The sequence below is a fragment of the Mesocricetus auratus genome, unplaced genomic scaffold (assembly GCF_017639785.1).
Source record: "Mesocricetus auratus isolate SY011 unplaced genomic scaffold, BCM_Maur_2.0 Super-Scaffold_100013, whole genome shotgun sequence".
NCBI lineage: Eukaryota > Metazoa > Chordata > Mammalia > Rodentia > Cricetidae > Mesocricetus > Mesocricetus auratus.
In genome coordinates this window covers 7,786,561-7,807,519 of record NW_024429196.1, presented here as the reverse complement: position 1 = coordinate 7,807,519, position 20,959 = coordinate 7,786,561, and the positions used below count along the sequence as shown (strand labels likewise).

General features: G+C 40.9%; 1 protein-coding gene across 1 annotated transcript; it reads right to left on the bottom strand.

Annotated features, from left to right (window-relative positions):
- Nucleotides 1-1,227: 1,227 nt before the first annotated feature.
- LOC121143723 lies at nucleotides 1,228-20,813 on the bottom strand. The gene is made up of 7 exons (XM_040756190.1): nucleotides 20,481-20,813; nucleotides 10,681-10,760; nucleotides 8,401-8,479; nucleotides 6,744-6,823; nucleotides 4,460-4,538; nucleotides 3,067-3,146; nucleotides 1,228-1,656 (listed from the first exon to the last, which is right to left on the bottom strand). The coding sequence occupies exons 1-7, from the start codon at nucleotides 20,811-20,813 to the stop codon at nucleotides 1,449-1,451; spliced, it is 939 nt and encodes a 312-aa protein (XP_040612124.1). The 3' UTR covers nucleotides 1,228-1,448.
- Nucleotides 20,814-20,959: the final 146 nt, after the last annotated feature.

Sequence of the window (20,959 nt, the reverse complement as noted above, 5' to 3'; positions counted from 1 at the left end):
CAGACCCCAATCTGCAGGATCTCCACAACACAGACAATCAGCAGGATAATAAAGAGTGGTTCCACTGACACCCAGCATTGATAGCGTAGCAGAAACCAGAGGCCTCGACCCAGACCAATGACTCTGTGTGATGAACACTTACTTGCAAGTAAAGATATATGGGGAAAGGAGTTTGGTCATGGACGAATGATTTGAAAAATGAATTCTTTACCTAGTTATTTCTTTTTCTAGTTCGCTGATGGTTTTTTTCCCATCCTCCAAACTGCATGTCAATGACTGAATAAGTTCATCCTGGAAAAAGTACATACATGTACATTTTAAAGTTATTTGTATGATTTTAAATATATCTTTATCACATCCTCTATTCTCAAAACTCAGTGATCATTATGGAAGAGGAGATGTAATGATTGTTAAGAGGGCAAGGCAGTGGATTATGCAAGAGTGTTTCCTAGACACACCAGGGCAGCAGCTTCTATAAATTCACAGTAGTTCAGACAGCATGCAGAAGACCTGTGAAGGCTCATGACCAACAGAATTTCAGCAAAGAGCAGGAGGTGACTATAAATAGCTACTCCTAGCCTGGATAGGTTGGCATTGATCCATGGGAGAAGGGTGAATGATGTTCTTTAAGGGTAGAATCTTTGTTGGGTTGTCACCCTCCAGGGGATGCTACACATCCAAATATGCATGTGTAGCACAAATTGCACATAATGAGTACAATGAAGGAATAAAACATGCAGCTGGGTGTTTGGTGAAGTGAAGGCAGGTATGAAATGAGTTGGGGAAGGATCATATTATCATCAAAATATATTGTCGAAAATTCTCAATGAAATGTTTAAAATGAGAAAAAAGAGACTGTACTCCGGGAAATGTGCTTGTCTAATGACCTAGTCCATATTCTTTAAGACAACTAAATATTACAGATAACTAATTCTCAACATATCAAAGAAAGGCTTAGGTTACAATGAAATCCAATTTTTCAACAAATATTTATATCTGTTAGTTATAAATTATGATGATGTATTGGCAGGGATGAAAACTTCAATTTGACATTAGTTTTCCACACAGCATAGTTATCAGTAGCCAAACACATGAAAACTGAAGAGTTCACCAAAGGTTAAAAGGGTAAGCCAACTATGGTAAAGATGAATTATTGAGTGTAGACAATCCAAGTGTTTATCATTAATTACTTAACACCTGTAGGATATGGTAGCTTTTGTTTTATTTTCATCCCAGAAGTCTGGAAGTAAAGTAAATCACCACATGAATTTGGTATTAGCCTGGGATACATAGTCACTTTCTCAGAGGCTAGCCTGGGCTACATAGTCCCTGTCTCAAAAAAAAAAACAAATCTTATTGTCAGAGTCATAAATCTTACAAATTCAGAGAACTTCTGTAGGCTCAGAGTATTTAAACTACTATTCACAAACAGTTATAAGATGATTATGTCAAATATATGACCAGGGAGAATATGCATAACTCCCAAAAGGTGGTTGGATATTACTGCAAGACACGGGAAATTTTCGTCTAAGTATTTCAGAAATGAATACAAAAATGGCCTTCATATATGGACTTACTTTTGTTGCCAGACTGTTCTTACATTCCTCTGCCTGACGCTTTGTTGTTGCCTCTAAGGCAGAAATTTCATGTGTAAGCCTAAAATACATGTTTCAGAATGAGTTGTGTAACTGCACACATTTGGAAATATCCAGTTAGATTAAAATACATGTTTCACAATGAGTTGTATTTACTGCAAACATTTAAAAATACCCAATTAGATTCTGAACAAAACTGTGAATGATCATAGGAATGCTGAACATTTTGACATACAGTGATTTTGAAACTGTACCAGTCTTTGGGTGGCCCTTTGTCTGTACACACTTTAGAGGTGATATGAACAAATGTGAGATTTCTTATTTGTCTTAGTGTTACTGGGTATCAAACTTACAGATTCAAAGACACAACACATACACACCTCCACTGAGCTTCAACAACCAAAGTAAACACAGCATTTCAAGTAAACTAAGTGTGAATTTTCCCGCTGATTTCAAAAGTGTGCAATTACTATGAATTATCCAAGTTCTCGCTTGTCACAGTGTGCTGCTGGTATGCACTGAATATATTCAGTACAGTGCTGTCATCATAGTACTCTGCAGATGATCTCAATCTCCCAAACTCATAGTAAAATTCTCAGTGTTCATACAGTGCCTCATGCCTTATGCAGCTACAAGAAGCAATAACTAGGCACTGCCCATGGCGCTGTGGCCAGACACAGAACACTGTCATCTGGCCTTTCCTGTCATTGTATAGCTGAAACACTATGAAGGGGATGTACTGTACCTCTACTGGGCAGGACAACAATGCCAACTCTTTTGGCAGGCCATCCCTGTATCTGTGAGCATGGGACAACTGTCCCCATTACTCATCTGTAACATGGCGGCTTGGACAGTGGAGAGATGCCCTTTTCTTCTGCCCCAAACACCTGTTCCTGAGCACATTAATGCCCAGGCTTCAGTAGAGCTGGTCCTGCCCCTCATCAGCTGCAGCACTCCAGATACAGGCCCCTATACCATACCTGGACAACATGGTAGAGCAGCTGCTGCAGGTTTGGGTGTGAGAGATCTGACACTGTGGACTTGAAAGTAGGAGAACTGGTCCTGTCGTTCCCTCATCACTGCAAGGGGTGAACTTTCCAGGACAACACAGGAGAGCTCACCATGGTGGTGAGGATAATGGAGAGCTAGCAATCTGACCAACCATGCAACTACCCAGCCTCAGAACCAGGCATACGAGTTGGCCCACTGAAGCACCCAACTCATCTCTCATCTACTGGGACAATTAATGGAGCGGTCCTGCAGACCCCAATCTGCAGGATCTCCACAACACAGATAATCAGCACGATAATAAAGAGTGGTTCCACTGACACCCAGCATCGATAGCGTAGCAGAAAACAGAGGCCTCGACCCAGACCAATGACACTGTGTGATGAACACTTACTTTCAAGTAAAGATATATAGGGAAAGGATTTTGGTCATGGACGAATGATTTGAAAAATGAATTCCTTACCTAGTTATTTCTTTTTCTAGTTCACTGATGGTTTTTTTGCCATCCTCCAAACTGCATGTCAGTGATTGAATTATTCCATCCTGAAAATAAAGTACATACATACATACATATATACATATATATACATACATGTTAAAGTTATTTGTATGATTTTAAATATATCTTTATCACATGCCCTATTCTCAAACTCAGTGATCATTATGGAAGAGGAGATGTAAAGATTGTTAAGAGGGCAAGGCAGTGGGTTATGCAAGAGTGTTTCCTGGACACACCAGGGCAGGAGCTTCTATAAATTCACAGTAGTCCAGACAGCATGCAGAAGACCTGTGCAGCCTCATGGCCAACAGAATATCAGCAAAGAGTGGGAGGTGGATATAAATCGCTGCCCCTGGCCTGGAAAGGTTGGCATTAATCTATGTGACAAGGATGAATGATGTTCTCTAAGGGTAGAATCTTTGCTGGGTTGTCACCCTCCAGGGGATGCTACACATCCAAATATGTATGTGTAGCACAAATTGCACATAATGAGTACAATGAAGGAATAAAACATGCAGCTGGGTGTTTGGTGAATTGAAGGCAGGTATGAAATGAGTTGGGGAAGGATCATATTATCATCAAAATATATTGTCAAAAATTCTCAATGAAATGTTTAAAATGAGAAAAAAGAGACTGTATTCCGGGAAATGTTCTTGTCTAATGACCTAGTCCATATTCTTTAAGACAACTAAATATTACAGATAACTAATTCTCAACATATCAAAGAAAGGCTTAGGTTACAATGAAATCCAATTTTTCAACAAATATTTATATCTGTTAGTTATAAATTATGATGATGTATTGGCAGGGATGAAAACTTCAATTTGACATTTAGTTTTCCACACAGCATAGTTATCAGTAGCCAAGCACATGAACATGAAGAGTTCACCAAAGGTTAAAAGGGTAAGCCAACTATGGTAAATATGAACTATTGAGTGTAGACAATCCGAGTGTTTATCATTAATCACTTAACACCTGTAGGACATGGTAGCTTCTGTTTTATTTTCATCCCAGAAGTCTGGAGGTAAAGTAAATCACCACATGAATTTGGTATTAGCCTGGGATACATAGTCACTTTCTCAGAGGCTAGCCTGGGCTACATAGTCCCTGTCTCAAAAAAAAAAACACAAATCTTATTGTCAGAGTCATAAATCTTACAAATTCAGAGAACTTCTGTAGGCTCAGAGTATTTAAACTACTATTCACAAACAGTTATAAGATGATTATGTCAAATATATGACCAGGGAGAATATGCATAACTCCCAAAAGGTGGTTGGATATTACTGCAAGACACGGGAAATTTTCGTCTAAGTATTTCAGAAATGAATACAAAAATGGCCTTCATATATGGACTTACTTTTGTTGCCAGACTGTTCTTACATTCCTCTGCCTGACGCTTTGTTGTTGCCTCTAAGGCAGAAATTTCATGTGTAAGCCTAAAATACATGTTTCAGAATGAGTTGTGTAACTGCACACATTTGGAAATATCCAGTTAGATTAAAATACATGTTTCACAATGAGTTGTATTTACTGCAAACATTTAAAAATACCCAATTAGATTCTGAACAAAACTGTGAATGATCATAGGAATGCTGAACATTTTGACATACAGTGATTTTGAAACTGTACCAGTCTTTGGGTGGCCCTTTGTCTGTACACACTTTAGAGGTGATATGAACAAATGTGAGATTTCTTATTTGTCTTAGTGTTACTGGGTATCAAACTTACAGATTCAAAGACACAACACATACACACCTCCACTGAGCTTCAACAACCAAAGTAAACACAGCATTTCAAGTAAACTAAGTGTGAATTTTCCCGCTGATTTCAAAAGTGTGCAATTACTATGAATTATCCAAGTTCTCGCTTGTCACAGTGTGCTGCTGGTATGCACTGAATATATTCAGTACAGTGCTGTCATCATAGTACTCTGCAGATGATCTCAATCTCCCAAACTCATAGTAAAATTCTCAGTGTTCATACAGTGCCTCATGCCTCATGCAGCTACAAGAAGCAATAACTAGGCACTGCCCATGGCGCTGTTGCCACACACAGAACACTGTCATCTGGCCTTTCCTGTCATTGTATACTAGAAATGCTCTGAAATGTTTAGCCAAAATCAACTTTCCTCTATCAAGTTGACTTCTCAGATATCATCTCTGCAGTGAGGAAACATGATTGACATGGGATGTTGGTACCGTACCAGCAATGCTGTAATAAAAGCGACCAAGGGCTCATTAGACTTCAGGAACTTATTCATGGGCATAGGAAAGAATCTGGACCTAGAGTTTACAGAAGGCCCAGAAGAAGATCATCCTAATGAGACATTCTGATATGAGCTCATGATACTAGAATGTCCATAAAAATGCAGACATCAAGAGCTGTGATCGTGAGGTTTCTGGTGCTATTAAATACTCATCCAGAGAGTTGACCAGTAGCATCCACATTACATTCTTTCGAGGAATTTGGATCCATTCTCTGAAATGGTCATTGACGTGGAATTAAAAATGCTGGGATTTAGTGGATGAAATATTTTGCAAATCATTACCCTTAAAGCTGTGACTTTGCTGTTCTTCTTGGTTTTAGCAGAGTTTACAGTGTAATTCAAGTTATAAAAGTTGGGGACAAGAGATCCAATGCCTTGCCAATCCATCAATGCTTGAGGAGAGTGGGAGAACTGGCCATGAAGTCATGACAGCATAAGGACCTAAGAGCTGTGGTCCCTCGTTCCCTGTCTGCCACCATCTCCAAGAATCGGGAGAGAAGACATCGCCCCTCACCTGGGCAGAAAAATAGAGCTGATCCTGCTGGCAGAGGTGTGGGGGAGAACTGTCCCCATTTGTTTCTAACAGCATGAATCCAACAGAGCTAGCCCTAAGGTAATAAGGGAAGGAGAGCAGGCCCTGTCCCCCACCTCCATTGGGCAGTACAATAAAGCCAATTCTTGGGGTAGAGCCAGCCCTGTATCTGAGGGCATGGGAGGACTGACCCCATTACTCATCTGTAACATGGCAGCTTTGGCAAAGGAGAGGTGTCCTTTTCTTCTGCCCAACCCCTAATCCCAGCCCATAAATGTACCAGCCTTCAGTAGAGCTGGTCCTGCCCCTCATCAGCTGCAGGACCCTAAAGAGAGGCCCGTATACTACACCTAGACAACACGGTAGAGCTGCCCTTGAAAATTTGTGTGTGGGAGATCTGACACTGGGGACATGGAAGCAAGACAACTGGTCCTGCCCTGTGTTCATCACTACAAGGGGTCAAATTGCCAGGACTACACATGAGAGCTCACCCTGGTGGTGAGCACAAGTGAGAGCTGGCAACCTGACCAACCCTGCAAATATACAGGCCCAGTACCAGGCATATCTATGAATGGCTCACCCCATCATCGAAACCATGTGTGACCTACTGGGACAACTAAAGGGACCAGTCCTGCAGACCCCAATCTGCAGAATCTCCACAACACAGAAAATCAGCAGGACAAGAAAGATTGTATCTACTGACAGCCCAGCATTGATAGTGTATGTAGCAGAAACCAGAGGCCTCAAACCAGCCCTATGACTCTGCAATGAACACTTGCAAGTAAACATATATGGACAAAGGCATTTGTTCATGGATGAGTGATTTGAAAATGAATTTCTTACCTAGCTCTTTCTTTTCGTAGTTTACATATTTTTTCTTTATGATTCTCCAAATCCCATATGAATGATTGAAATGACTCACTCTGAAAACAGTACATATATGTACATTTTAAAATTACATGCATGATTATTAAATATATCTTGGTAAAAACATCCTAGTCCCTAAACTTAGTGATCATTATGGAAGAGAAGGGATAAAGATTGTTAAGTATGCAAGGCGGTGGATTATGCAAGAGTGTTTCCTAGACACAGCAGTGCAGTAGCTTACATGAATTCACAGCAGGTGAGATAGCATGCAGAAGACCTGTGCAGACTCATGGCCAACAGAGTTCCATCAAGAAGAGGGACATGACTATAAATACCTACACACAGCCAGGAGAGGTTGGCAGTGATCCATGGGAGAAGGATGAACGATGTTGTTTAAGTGTAGAAACTTTGCTGGGTTGTCACCTTCCAAACTTGTTTGTGTAGCCGAAATTTTACATCATCAGTATAATGAAGGAAGAAAACATGCAGCAGAATGTTTGGTGCATTGAAGGCAGGAATGAGATGAGTTGGGGCAGGGTCATATATCATCAAAATATAATGTGGAAAATACTCAATGAACTATTTAAAATAAGAAGAAAAACTTTACTATGGATAATGTGCTTGTCTCATGATCTAGTTTTTATTCTTTAATAAAGCTACATATACCCAACCCTAGCCCAGAGAGGTTGGCAGTGATCCATGGGGAAAGGATGAATGACTTTCTTTATGGGTAGAATCTTTGCTGGGTTGTCACCATCCAGAGGATGCTACACATCCAGACATGTATGTGTAACCAAATTGACACAATTCATTTCAATAAGGAATAAAACATGAAGCTCAGTGTTTGGTGAATTGAAGGCAGGTATGAGATGAGTTGGGGCAGGGTCATATATCATCAAAATATATTGTCGAATATTCTCAATGAACTATTTAAAATAAGAAAAAACACTGTCCTCAAGTAGATGTGCTTATCTAATGATCCAGCAATTATTGTTAAAAAAGCTAAATATTACAGATACCTAATACTCAAGACATCACAGAAAGGCTAAGTGTAAAATGAAATCCAAACTTTCATCAAATGTTTATGTATATCTTATAGATATACATTATGATGACGTATTGGCAGGCATGAAAAACTCAATTTGAGATTAGTTTTCCACACAGCCTTGTTAACAGTAGCCAAACACATGAAAATTAAGAGTCCATCAAATGGTAATTGGGTAAGCCAACTATGGTAAATATGATCTAATGAGTGTAGTAATCACAGTATTTATCATTAATCGCATAACACTGATAGGACATGGTAGCTACTCTTTTTGTTTTCATCCCAGAAGTCTGGAAGTAAAGGAAACCACAGAATGAATTTGGTGTGAGCAGGGCTACATAGTCCCTGTCTCAAAAAGCAAATCATATTCCCTGACTAATGAATTTTACAAATTCAAAGAACTTCTGCAAGATCAGAAAATTTAAACTAGTATTTAAAAAGAGTTACGTATGGATACATCAAATATATGACTAGGGAAAACATTCTTATCACCTGAAATGTGATTGTATATTACGCCTAGAACCAGGAAAATTTCTTCTCACTCTTTCAGAAATCAATACAAAATAGGCTTTCTAAATATGGACTTACTTGATTTGTCTTCAATGCTAGAATTTCCTCTTCCTGATGTTTTCTTATTGATTGCAAGATAGAATTTTCATGGTTAAGCCTAAAATACATGTTTCAGATGTTTACTGCACACATTTCATAATACTCAATTAGATTAAAATACATATTTAAGAATGAGTTGTGTTTACTGCAAACATTTAAAAATACACAACCAGATTCTGAACAAACCTGTGAATGATCATAGGAATTCTGAACATTTTGACATACAGTGATTTTGAAACTGTACCAGTCTTTGGGTGGCCCTTTGTCTGTACACACTTTAGAGGTAATATGAACAAATGTGAGTTTTCTTATTTGTCCTAGTGTTACTGTGTATCAAACTTACAGATTCAGACACACAACACATACACACCTCCACTGAGCTTCAACAACCAAAGTAAACTCTGCATTTCAGGTAAACCAAGTACAGATTTTTCCCTCTGGTTTCAAAAGTGTGCAATTAGTATGGACTATACAAACTCTCTCTTGTCACGGATTGCTTGTTGGTATGCACTCAATCGATTCAGTACAGTGCTTTCATCACAGAACTCTGCAGATGATCTCCATCTCTCAAACTCATAGTACAATTCTCAGTGTTCACACAGTACCTCATGCCTCATGTAACTAGAAGAAGGCATAATAAGCTGAGGCACCAATGGTCCTGCTGCCACACACACAACACTGTCATCTGGCCTTTCCTGTCAAGATAGACTAGAAATGCTCTCAAATGTTTCCCCACAACAACCTTTGCTCTATCAAGTTGGCTTCTCAGATATCATCTCTGCGGTGGGGAAACATGATTGACATGGGAAGTGGGTACCACATCATCACTGCTCTAATAACAGGGCCATGGGCTCAATAGATTTCTGGAACCACGTCACGGGCATAGGAGAAAATCAGGAGCTATGGTTTACAGAAGGCGCTGAAGAAGATGAGCCTAATGAGACATTCTTATGTGAGCTCATAGAATGTCCATAAAAATGAAGACACCGAGGGCTGTGGTCATGAGGTTTCTGGTGCTATTAAGTACTGTTCCAGAGGTTTGGGCACAAGTGTCTGCATTGCATTCTTTCAAGGAATTCGGATCCAGTCTCTGAAAAGTTCACTTATATGAAGTAAAATACAGCGGGATATTTTACTTAGTGTTGGAAATCTTTACAAACCATTACTCTTAAGGCTGTAAAATTGTTACTGCTCATATTTTTACCAGAGTTTACAATGATATCCCAGTGTAAAAATGTTGGGCATCAGAGAGATCCCACGCTTTGCACCACCCATCATGTTTGAGGAGATTGGGAGAATGGCCCTGAGGTCAGCAGCCCCTATCTCCGATCATCTGCAACTCTCAGGAGGGAAGACCTTGCCCCTCACCTGGGCAACAAAATACAGCTGATCCTGCTGGCAGAGGTGTGAGTGAGAACTGCCCCCATATTTATCTAACAGCAAGAATGGAAGACAGCTAGCCCTGAGGTCCTAAGGGTGAGAGAGCTGCCCCTATCCCCCACCAGATGAAACCAAATGCAGTGGATGTACTGTCCCTCCACTGGGCAGTACAATAAAGCCAATTCTTTTGGCAGAGCCAGCCATCTGTGAGCATGGGAGAACTGTCTGAGTTACTCATCTGTAACATGGCAGCTTAGAAAAATGAGAGTTGCCCTTTACTTCTGCCTCAAACAACCATTCCAGAGCCCATAAATTCCCCCAGCTTCAGCAGAGATGGTCCTGTCTCTCATCAGCTGCAGCACTCCACAGAGAGGCCCCTATACCACACCTGGAAAAAACAGAACAGTTGCTGCTGCTGTGTGGTTTTGGGAGATCTGACACTGAGGACTTGATAGCAGGAGAACTAGTCCTGCCCCTTGCTTGTCACTGCTAGGGGTGAACTTGCCAGGACAACACAGGAGAGCTCACCATGTTGGTGAGGACAAGAGAGAGCTGGCAGGCTCAAAAACCCTGAAGTTGCCCAAGCCAGAAGCAGGCATATGAGTTAGCCTGCCCCAGCATCCACCCTGTCTGTGATCTCCTGGGAAAACTGAATGGACCGATCCTGTAGACCCCAATCTGCAGGCTCTCCACAACCCAGACGATCACCAGGATAATAAAGATTGATTCCACTGACAGCCTAGCATCGATAGTGTAGCAGAAACCAGAAGCCTCAAACCAAACCAATGACTCTGTGCGATGAACACTTACTTGCAAGTAAAGATATATGGATAATAGTGTTAGGTCATGGATGAAAGATTTAAAAATTTAATTCGTTACCTATCTATTTCTTTTAATAGTTTACTCTTCTCTTCTTTCCCATTCTCCAAATGCATTGTCAATGCTTGAATTGATTGGTTCTGAAAAAAGTACATAAAGTTCATTTTAAAATTATATGTATGATATTAAATATATCTTTGCCAAAATCTCTTAATCCTAAAATTCAGTGATCATTATGGAAGAGGAGATGTAAAGATTGTTAAGAGTGCAAGGCAGTGGATTATGCAAGAGTGTTTCCTGGATACAACAGGGAAGTAGCTTATATGAATTCACAGCAGGCAAGATAGCATGCAGAAGACTTGTGCAGGCTCATGGCCAAGAGAATTCCAGCAAGGAGAGCTGAGGTGGCTACATATACCCAACCCTAGCCCGGAGAGGTTGGCAGTGATCCATGGGAAAAGGATGAATGAATTTCTTTATGGGTAGAATCTTTGCTGGGTTGTCACCCTCCAGAGGATGCTACACATCCAGACATGTATGTGTAACCAAATTGACATCAATTCATTTAAATAAGGAATAAAACATGAAGCTCAGTGTTTGGTGAATTGAAGGCAGGTATGAGATGAGTTGGGGAAGGGTCATATATCATCAAAATATATTGTCGAATATTCTCAATGAACTATTTAAAATAAGAAAAATAGACTGTACTCAGGTAAATGTGCTTGTCTAATGATCTAGTACTTATTCTTTAAGAAAACTGAATATTATCAGATAACTAATACTCAAGATATCACAGAAAGTCTAACGTTAAATTGAAATCCAAAATTTCATCAAATGTTTATGTATATCTTATAGATATACATTATGATGATGTATTGGCAGGGATCAAAAATTCAATTTGAGATTAGTTTTCCACACAGCATTGTTAACAGTAGCCAAACACATGAAAATTAAGAGTCCATCAAATGGGTAATTGGGTAAGCCAACTATGGTAAATATGAACTATTGAGTGTAGATAATCACAGTATTTATCATTAATCGCTTAACACTGATAGGACATGGTAGCTACTGTTTTTGTTTTCATCCCAGAAGTCTGGAAGTAAAGTAAATCACAGCATGAATTTGGTATGAGCCTAGGGCTACATAGTCCCTGTCTCAAAAAACAAATCATATTCCAAGACTAATGAATTTTACAAATTCAAAGAACTTCTGCAAGCTCAGAAAATTTAAACTAGTATTTAAAAAGAGTTACATATGAATATACCAAATATATGACTAGGGAAAATATTAATATCTCCTAAAATGTGATTGTATACTACTGCTAGAATCAGGAAATATCTTATCTCACTCTTTCAGAAATTAATACAAAATAGGCTTTGTAAATATGGACTTACTTGATTTGTGTGGCAATGCTTGAATTTCCTCTTCTTGATGTTTTGTTGTTGCTTGTAAGTCTAGAAACTTCATAGGTTAAGCCTAAAATACATGTTTCAGATGTTTACTGCACACATTTGATAATACTACAATTAGATTAAAATACAAGTTTAAGACTGAGTTGTGTTTACTACAAACATTATAAATACCCAACCAGATTCTGAACAAAACTGTCAATGATCATAGGAATTCTGAACAGTTCAACTTACAGTGATTTTGAAACTGTACCAGTTTTTGGGTGGCCCTTTGTCTGTACACACTTTAGAGGTAATATGAACAAATGTGAGTTTTCTTATTTGTCTTAGTGTTACTGTGTATCAAAATTACAGATTCAAACACACAACACATACACACCTCCACTGAGCTTCAACAACCAAAGTAAACTCTGTATTTCAGGTAAACTAAGTACAGATTTTCCCTCTGGTTTCAAAAAGTGTGCAATTAGTATGTATTATACAAATTCTATCTTGTCACAGCATGGCTTGCTGGTATGCACTCAATCTATTCAGTACAGTGCTTTCATCATAGAACTCTGCAGATGGTCTCCATCTCTCAAACTCATAGTACAATTCTCAGTGTTCACACAGTGCCTCATGCCTCATGTAGCTAGAAGAATCCTTAACTAGGGGCGGCCCCATTGTCCTGCTGACACACACACAACACAGTCATCTGGCCTATCCTGTCATGATAGACTAGAAATGCTCTGAGATGTTTCGCCACAACCACCTTTCTATCAAGCTGTGGGGAAACGTGATTGACATGGGAAGTGGGTACCACATCATCACTGCTCTAATAACAGTGGCCATGGGCTCATTAGACTATGGAACTTATTCATGGGCATAGGATAGAATCTGGAGCTATGGTTTACATAAGGCACAGAAGCTCAGCCTAATGAGACATTCTGATGTGAGCTCATGATACCAGAATGTCCATAAAAATGAAGACATCAAGGGCTCTGATCATGAGGTTTCTGGTGCTATTAAATACTCTTCCTGCTAGTTGGCCAGAATCCTCCGCATTACATTCTTTCAAGGAATTTGGATCCAGTCTCTGAAATGTTCATTTATATGAAGGTAAATACAGCAGGATAGTTTATTTAGTGGTGGAAATCTTTACAAATCATTACCCTTAAGGCTGTGACCTTGTTATTGTTCTATTTTACCAGAGTTTACAATGATATTCAAGTGTAAAAATGTTGGGCATGAGAGAGATCCCATGCTTTGCCCCACCGATCATCGTTTGAGGAGACTGGGTTAATGGCCCTGAAGTCAGCAGCCCCTATCTCCCTATCTCCTATCATCTGCAACACTCAGGAGGGAAGACCTTGCCCCTCACCTGGGCAACAAAATAGAGCTGATCCTGCTGGCAGAGGTGTGGGTGAGAACTGCCCCCATTAGTTATCTAACAGCAAGAATGGAAGACAGGTAGCCCTGAGGTCATAAGGGTGAGAGAGCTGCCCCTGTCCCCCACCAGCTGAAACACTATGCAGTGGATGTACTGTCCCTCCACTGGGCAGTACAATAAAGCCAATTCTTTTGGCAGAGCCAGCCATCTGTGAGCATGGGAGAACTGTCTGTGTTACTCATCTGTAACATGGCAGCTTAGGAAAATGAGAGATGCCCTTTACTTCTGCCTCAAACAACCATTCCAGAGCCCATAAATTCCCCCAGCTTCAGTAGAGATGGTCCTGTCTCTCATCAGCCACAGCACTCCAGAGAGAGGCCCCTATACCACACCTGGAAAAAACAGTAGAGTTGCTGCTGATGTGTGGGTTTTGGAGATCTGACACTGAGGACTTGATAGCAGGAGAACTAGTCCTGCCCCTTGCTTGTCACTGCTAGGGGTGAACTTGCCAGGACAACACAGGAGAGCTCACCATGGTGGTGAGGACAAGGGAGAGCTGGCAGGCTGAACAACCCTGAAGTTGCCCAGGCCAGAACCAGGCATGTGAGTTGGTCGTCCCCTGCATCCACCCTGTCTGTGATCTGGGAAGACTGAATGGACCGGTCCTGCAGACCCCAATCTGCAGGATCTCCACAACCCAGACAATCAGCAGGACAATAAAGATTGATTCCACTGACAGCCTAGCATCGATAGTGTAGCAGAAACCAGAGTCCTCAAATCAAACCAATGACTCTGCGATGAACACTTACTTGCAATTAAAGATATATGGATAATAGTTCTAGGTCATGGATGAAAGATTCGAAAATTAATTCGTTACCTATCTATTTCTTTTAGTAGTTTACTCTTTTCTTCTTTCCCATTGTTCAAACGCATTGTCAATGCTTGAATTGACTGTTTCTGAAAAAAGTACATAAAGTACATTTTAAAACTATATGTATGATATTAAATATATCTTTGGCAAAATCTCTTAATCCCAAAACTCAGTGATCATTATGGAAGAGGAGATGTAAAGATTGTTAAGAGTGCAAGGCAGTGGATTATGCAAGCGTGTTTCTTGGACACAACAGTAAAGTAGCTTATATGAATTCACAGCAGGCAAGATAGCATGCAGAAGACTTGTGCAGGCTCATGACCAACAGAGTTGCACCAAGAAGAGCGAGGGGCTATAAATACCTACACACAGCCTGGAGAGGTTGGCAGTGATCCATATTAGAAGGATGAATGACTATTTTTAAGGGTAGAATCTTTGCGGGGTTGTCACCTTCCAAACATGTATGTGTATCACAAATTTTACATCATGAGTATAATGAAGGAATAAAACATACAGCAGTATGTTTGGTGAATTGAAGGCAGGTATGAGATGACTTGGGGAAGGGTCATATATCATCAAAATATATTGTGGAAAATACTCAATGAACTATTTACAATAAGAAGAAAAGACTTTATTCTGGGAAATATCCTTGTCTAAAGATCTAGTACTTATTCTTTAAGAAAACTGAATATTTCAGATAACTAATACTCAAGATATCACAGAAAGTCTAACGTTAAATTGAAATCCAAAATTTCATTAGTTATTTATATCTTCTAGATATACATTATGATGATGTATTGGCAGGGATCAAAAATTCAATTTGAGATTAGTTTTCCACACAGCGTTGTTAACAGTAGCCAAACACATGAAAATTAAGAGTCCATCAATGGGTAATTGGGTCTGCCAACTATGGTAAATACAAACTATTGAGTGTAGATAATCACAGTATTTATAATTAATCACATAACACTGATAGGACATGGTAGCTACTGTATTTGTTTTCATCCCAGAGTCTGGAATTAAAGTAAACCACAGCATGAATTTGGAATGAGCGTGGGCTACACAGTCCCTGTCTCAAAAAAGAAATCATTCTCAGAGTAATGAATTTTACAAATTCAAAGAACTTCTGCAAGCTAAGACAATTTAAACTAGTATTTAAAAACAGTTACATATGGATATATCAAATATATGACTAGGGAGAATATTCATATCTCCTAAAATGTGATTGTATACTACTGCTAGAATCAGGAAATTTTCTTCTCACTCTTTCAGAAATTAATACAAAATAGGCTTTCTAAATATGGACTTACTTGATTTGTCTTCAATGCTTCTATTTCCTCTTCTTGATGTTTTGTTGTTGCTTGTAAGTCAGAAATTTCAAGGTTAAGCCTAAAATACATGTTTCAGATGTTTACTGCACACATTTGATAATATCCAATTAGATTAAAATACAAGTTTAAGAATGAGTTGTGTTTACTGCAAACATTTAAAAATACCCAACCAGATTCTGAACAAAACTGTGAATGATCATAGGAATTCTGAACATTTCGACATACAGTGATTTTGAAACTGTACCAGTCTTTGGGTGGCCCTTTGTCTGTACACACTTTAGAGGTAATATGAACAAATGTGAGTTTTCTTATTTGTCTTAGTGTTACTGTGTATCAAACTTACAGATTCAAACACACAACACATACACACCTCCACTGAGCTTCAACAACCAAAGTAAACTCTGCATTTCAGGTAAACTAAGTACAGATTTTCCCTCTGGTTTCAAAAGTGTGCAATTAGTATGGATTATACAAATTCTATCTTGTCACAGCTTGCTTGCTGGTATGCACTCAATCTATTCAGTACAGTGCTTTCATCATAGAACTCTGCAGATGATCTCCATCTCTCAATCTCATAGTAAATTCTCAGTGTTCACACAGTGCCTCATGCCTCATGTAGCTAGAAGAAGCCTTAACTAGGGGAGGCCCCATTGTCCTGCTGCCACACACAGAACACTGTCATCTGGCCTATCCTGTCATGATAGACTAGAAATGCTCTGAGATGTTTCGCCACAACCACCTTTCTATCAAGCTGTGGGGAAACGTGATTGACATGGGAAGTGGGTACCACATCATCACTGCTCTAATAACAGTGGCCATGGGCTCATTAGACTATGGAACTTATTCATGGGCATAGGATAGAATCTGGAGCTATGGTTTACAGAAGGCACAGAAGAAGCTCAGCCTAATGAGACATTCTGATGTGAGCTCATGATACCAGAATGTCCATAAAAATGAAGACATCAAGGGCTGTGATCATGAGGTTTCTGGTGCTATTAAATACTCTTCCTGCTAGTTGGCCAGAATCCTCCGCATTACATTCTTTCAAGGAATTCGGATCCAGACTCTGAAAAGTTCACTCATATGAAGTAAAATACAGCGGGATATGAATCATACTAATCCTCCTGTTATGTGGAATACAATCATTCTATTTAGCACAGTGCTTTCATCATAGAACTCTCTAGATGATCACCTCCCAAATTCATGTTGCAATTCTCAGTGTTCATACAGTGCCCCATGCCTCATGCAGCTAGAAGAAGCAATGGCTAGGTGCTGTCCATGGTCCTGCTCCCACAGACAGAACTCTGTCATCCAGCATTTTCTGTCACGGTAGACTAGAAATCCTCTGGAAAATTTAGCCAAAATCACATTTGCTCTATCAACTTGACTTGTCAGATGGCTTCTCTGCAGTGAGGAAGCATGATTGACATGGGAAGAGGGTACAACATAATCACTGCTATAATAAAAGTGGCCATGTCATCCTTAGACTTCGGGAACTTATTCAAGAGCCTATGAAAGAATCTGGAGCTATGGTTTACAGAAGGCCCAGAATAAGATCATCCTAATGAGACATTCTGATGTGATTCATGATACCAGAATGTCCATAAAAATGTAGACATCAAAAGCTCTGATCATGAGGTTTCTTGTGCATTTAAATATTCTTACTGAGAGTCAGTCGGAACCATCCACATTACATTCTGTCAAGGAATGTGGATCCATTCTCTGAAATGTTCACTGATGTGGAATTAAAAATAGCGGGATAGTTTATTGAGTGGTGGAAATATTTTACAAATCATTACCCTTAAGGCTGTGACATTGTTATTCTTCTTGTTTTTAGCAGAGTTTACAGTGATATTGAAGTGTAAAAATGTTGGGCATGAGAGATCCCATGCCTTGCCCCCCACCCATCAATGCTTGAGGACAGTGGGAGAACTGTCCCTGAGGCCATAAGGGCATAAGGACAGGAGAGCAGTAGTCCCTGTCTTCCTGTCTCTAGCCATCTGCAACGCTCAGGAAAGAAGACCTCACCTCTCACCTAGTCAGCAAAACAGAGCTGATTCTGCTGGCAGAGGTGTGGGTGACAACTGCCCCCATTAGGTATCAGGTATCTAACAGCAAGAATGGAAGACAGCTAGCCCTGAAGTCATAAGGGTGAGCGATCTGTCCCTGTCCCCTCCCCCCCGCAGATGAAACACTATGCAGGGGACATACTGTACCTCCACTGGACAGTACAATAAAGCCAATTCTTGGCAGAGCCATCTCTGTATCTGTGAGCATGGGAGAACTGTTCCTGTAACTCAACTGTAACACCATGGCTTGGGCAAAGGAGAAATACCCTTTACTTCTGTCTCAAACCCCCAATCCTGAGCCCATTAATTCCCCAGCTGGTCCTGCCCCTCATGATCTGCAGCACTCCAGGGACAGGCCCCTATACCATACCTGGACAACACGGCAGAGCTGCCACTGCAGGTGTGGGTGTGGTGGATCTGACACTGTGGACTTGAAAGCTCATCACTGCAAGGGGTGAACTTGCCAGGACAACACAGGAGAGCTCACCATGGTGGTGAGGACAAGGGAGAGCTGGCAAGATGAACAACCCTGCAACCACCCAGGCCCAGAACCAGGAATATGAGTTGGCCCACCCCAGCATCCACCCCATCTGTGATCTACTGGGACAATTGAATGGAACCATCCCTCATCTAGCCTCTGAGGATATGTATAAAGCAATGAAGAGGAGCATTATGTTGGAATAGGTGTAATGATACAATACTGCAGAAATCAGAAATAGGACGTATTTAGTGAAAGAAGTACCAGGAAGTTAAGAGAACTATAACACAAAACAGACCCTTCATGCTACCAACAGCATGACAAGAGCCAGTGCTGCCCAAATCTGTCAATGTTCAGATGAGATCACCATGTACCCCAAATGCTGCATATGGAGCTTTAGGTTTTAGTATTTGTCCTATGGGGTTTCTGTCTTCTCTGGGGACAATCTTCAGTAATATTTTCCTGTCTTTGTCTTTTGGTGAGCATTATGTAATAGCCATAAAACCTGTGTAACCTTTCCTGTTTACAAAGACTTACAGTTAAAAATTTGACTCAAGTTTTTTAAATAATGTGAACACTGTTCAGATTAACTGACCTTTGAAGTTGGACTAAGTAAAGTCTGTATTATGAGATGATCATGAGCCTGTGGAGGTCAGTGGTAGAATGCTATGGTTTGAATCTGAAGTGTCCAGCACATTCTTATGTTTTGAAGCTTTGCTCCATAGATTTTAACACTGTTTTGAATGCTATGCAGCATTTCGATGGTGGGCCTGGTGACTCAATCAAAATGGCAGGCCTTTAAGGTTTTCACTGCCCCTGGATCCAATTTCTTCTTCCTGCTTCCTGTCTATTGTTGTATGAGAAAGCCACAGACAGAGCTACTCCACTGCCTTGGGCTACATGATGGACTGAAATCTCTTGTAACCTATGAACAACCAATAGTCTTTTTTTTTTTTTTTGGTTTTTACGAGACAGGGTTTCTTTGTATTGTTTTCGAGGCTGTCGGTCCAGCCCAGCCTCGAACTCACAAGAGATCCACCTAAGAACTAGGAAAAATAACATTATATTCTGTGAGTCTCTTTGGTGATCATCAGCCACCCGTCCATGAGGTGGGGGCAGAAAAAAGTTGATGGGGGATGACCCTCTATATAAATGTTTCTCTTATTAGTTGGTGAATAAATCATGGATTGGCCAGTAGCCAAGCAGGTAGCATGGGTGGGGCTACCAGATGAGAAGAATTCTGGGGAGAAGGCAGAGAGAGTAGCCACACGGAGACACTGTGTAGCCACTGGAAAGATAGAACATGCCAGGAGTTCTCTGGTAAGATAAGGCCATGTAGAAATACATACATTAATAGTTAATGGGTTAATAATTAAGAGAGAGCTAGCCAGTAAGAAGGTTGAGCCATCGGCCAAAGAGTTTATAATTAATAGAAGCCTCTGTGTGTTTATTTAGGGCTAAACCACTGTGGGACCAAGCAGAACCAGAAACCCCAACTACAGAAAGTGAGCAGGGTCAGACTGCCTGAGGGTCTGCAGAGATAGCTCTCCATGAGACAGCTTCAGTGAGTCAGCTCAGCTTTGGCAGCTGGGGAATCATCTAATTTGCATTAAACAGCAGGCTCCTATAGTAAAGCTCTTAGTACAAGTCTTAATTATCTTCTGTGGAAGAGTGGTCCTGTCAAAAAGCACAATGTCTAATTACTATATGGGCAGCAGTGGGGAGCTCCAGCAGGGAACTATGCCAAGGATCACACTAGAGATAAATCAGGCACCCAGGCTTAGGAACAGTTTTCAGGTAAGGCCAGGCCTCCTCCAGGCCTAGAGATCTTCTCCAAATAAGGGCAGGTAGAGAGCAGGAAGCCTCACTGGGGTGGGGGGAGTTCCTTCATGTTGCCAAGCTCTGAGAAAGACTGCTAAGCCATGGTAGACTGCAACCTCTGACCAGCAGGGCCTCCCAACAATATTCTGCATCACAATGTCCACCTACACATCATGCTGATGTTTAATTAGAACACATCTAGCCCTTCTTCTTTTGCATGTTGCTATGACTATGTTAAGCTACATCTACAAAGTCATCTCAGCAACTGCAATATGTAGGAATGAACCCCAAAGCTATCCACCCATGAGGGTGGGGACATGTAAACTGACACAGGTAGATATAAAAGGAAGTGAAAGGAAAAGGAACCCCCCTTTTTTTCCTGGAAGCCAGCCACGCTTCTAACTCCTGGTTTGTGCGACTCTCTCTCTCTTTCTGGTAAACAAATATATTGTTTTCCATATAGCATCGAATATCATTGTATCTGGTGGCAGCTGAGGGGATTGGAAGCCCACGCCTCTGTGGCCAGTGGCCGCCTGACTCCAGCATTCCGAGGTGAATGCTAATTGGCATTCCAGCTGCCCAGTCTCTTGCTGTGGCTGCAGCTGCACTGCACGCTCTTGCTCCTGTTTCTCCCAGCACCCTCCCGTTTCTCCCGAATTCCATTCCTCACATCTTCTGCTGCCTGCTCTGGAACCCCGGGGTGGGACGCTGCAAAGACTCCCCGCCACCACCTGCCGCGAGTACCGTCCTCCTGGGGTGGACGCCGCCACCACCGCAGCCTCCACCGCGCTCTCCGCCACTGCCGCGCGAGAACAGCACCCAGGCCGTCTACCTTCCGCGGCCATCTGCTACCCATTTCCCCTGCCACCCGCCCGATTCCCTTGCCCAGGTCTCTCTTCCACCACCTTAGCAGCTACCAAAGCCAATGCAAGCTCTGCTGCGCGAATCCATCTTCCCAAATCTGTTTGCTAAGTTTTCACAGGTTCCTTGG

What these genes read in the sequence shown, in the direction of transcription:
- LOC121143723 (XM_040756190.1), bottom strand. Translation starts at nt 20,813, where the DNA reads ATGGCCGCGGAAGGTAGACGGCCTGGGTGCTGTTCTCGCGCGGCAGTG. An exon ending in CGGCCACTGGCCACAGAGGC is followed by an intron (nt 10,761 to 20,480) that starts GTGGGCTTCCAA and finishes TACTTTTTTCAG; the next exon opens with AACCAATCAATTCAAGCATT. An exon ending in CTAGAAAAAGAAATAACTAG is followed by an intron (nt 1,657 to 3,066) that starts GTAAGGAATTCA and finishes CATGTATTTTAG; the next exon opens with GCTTACACATGAAATTTCTG.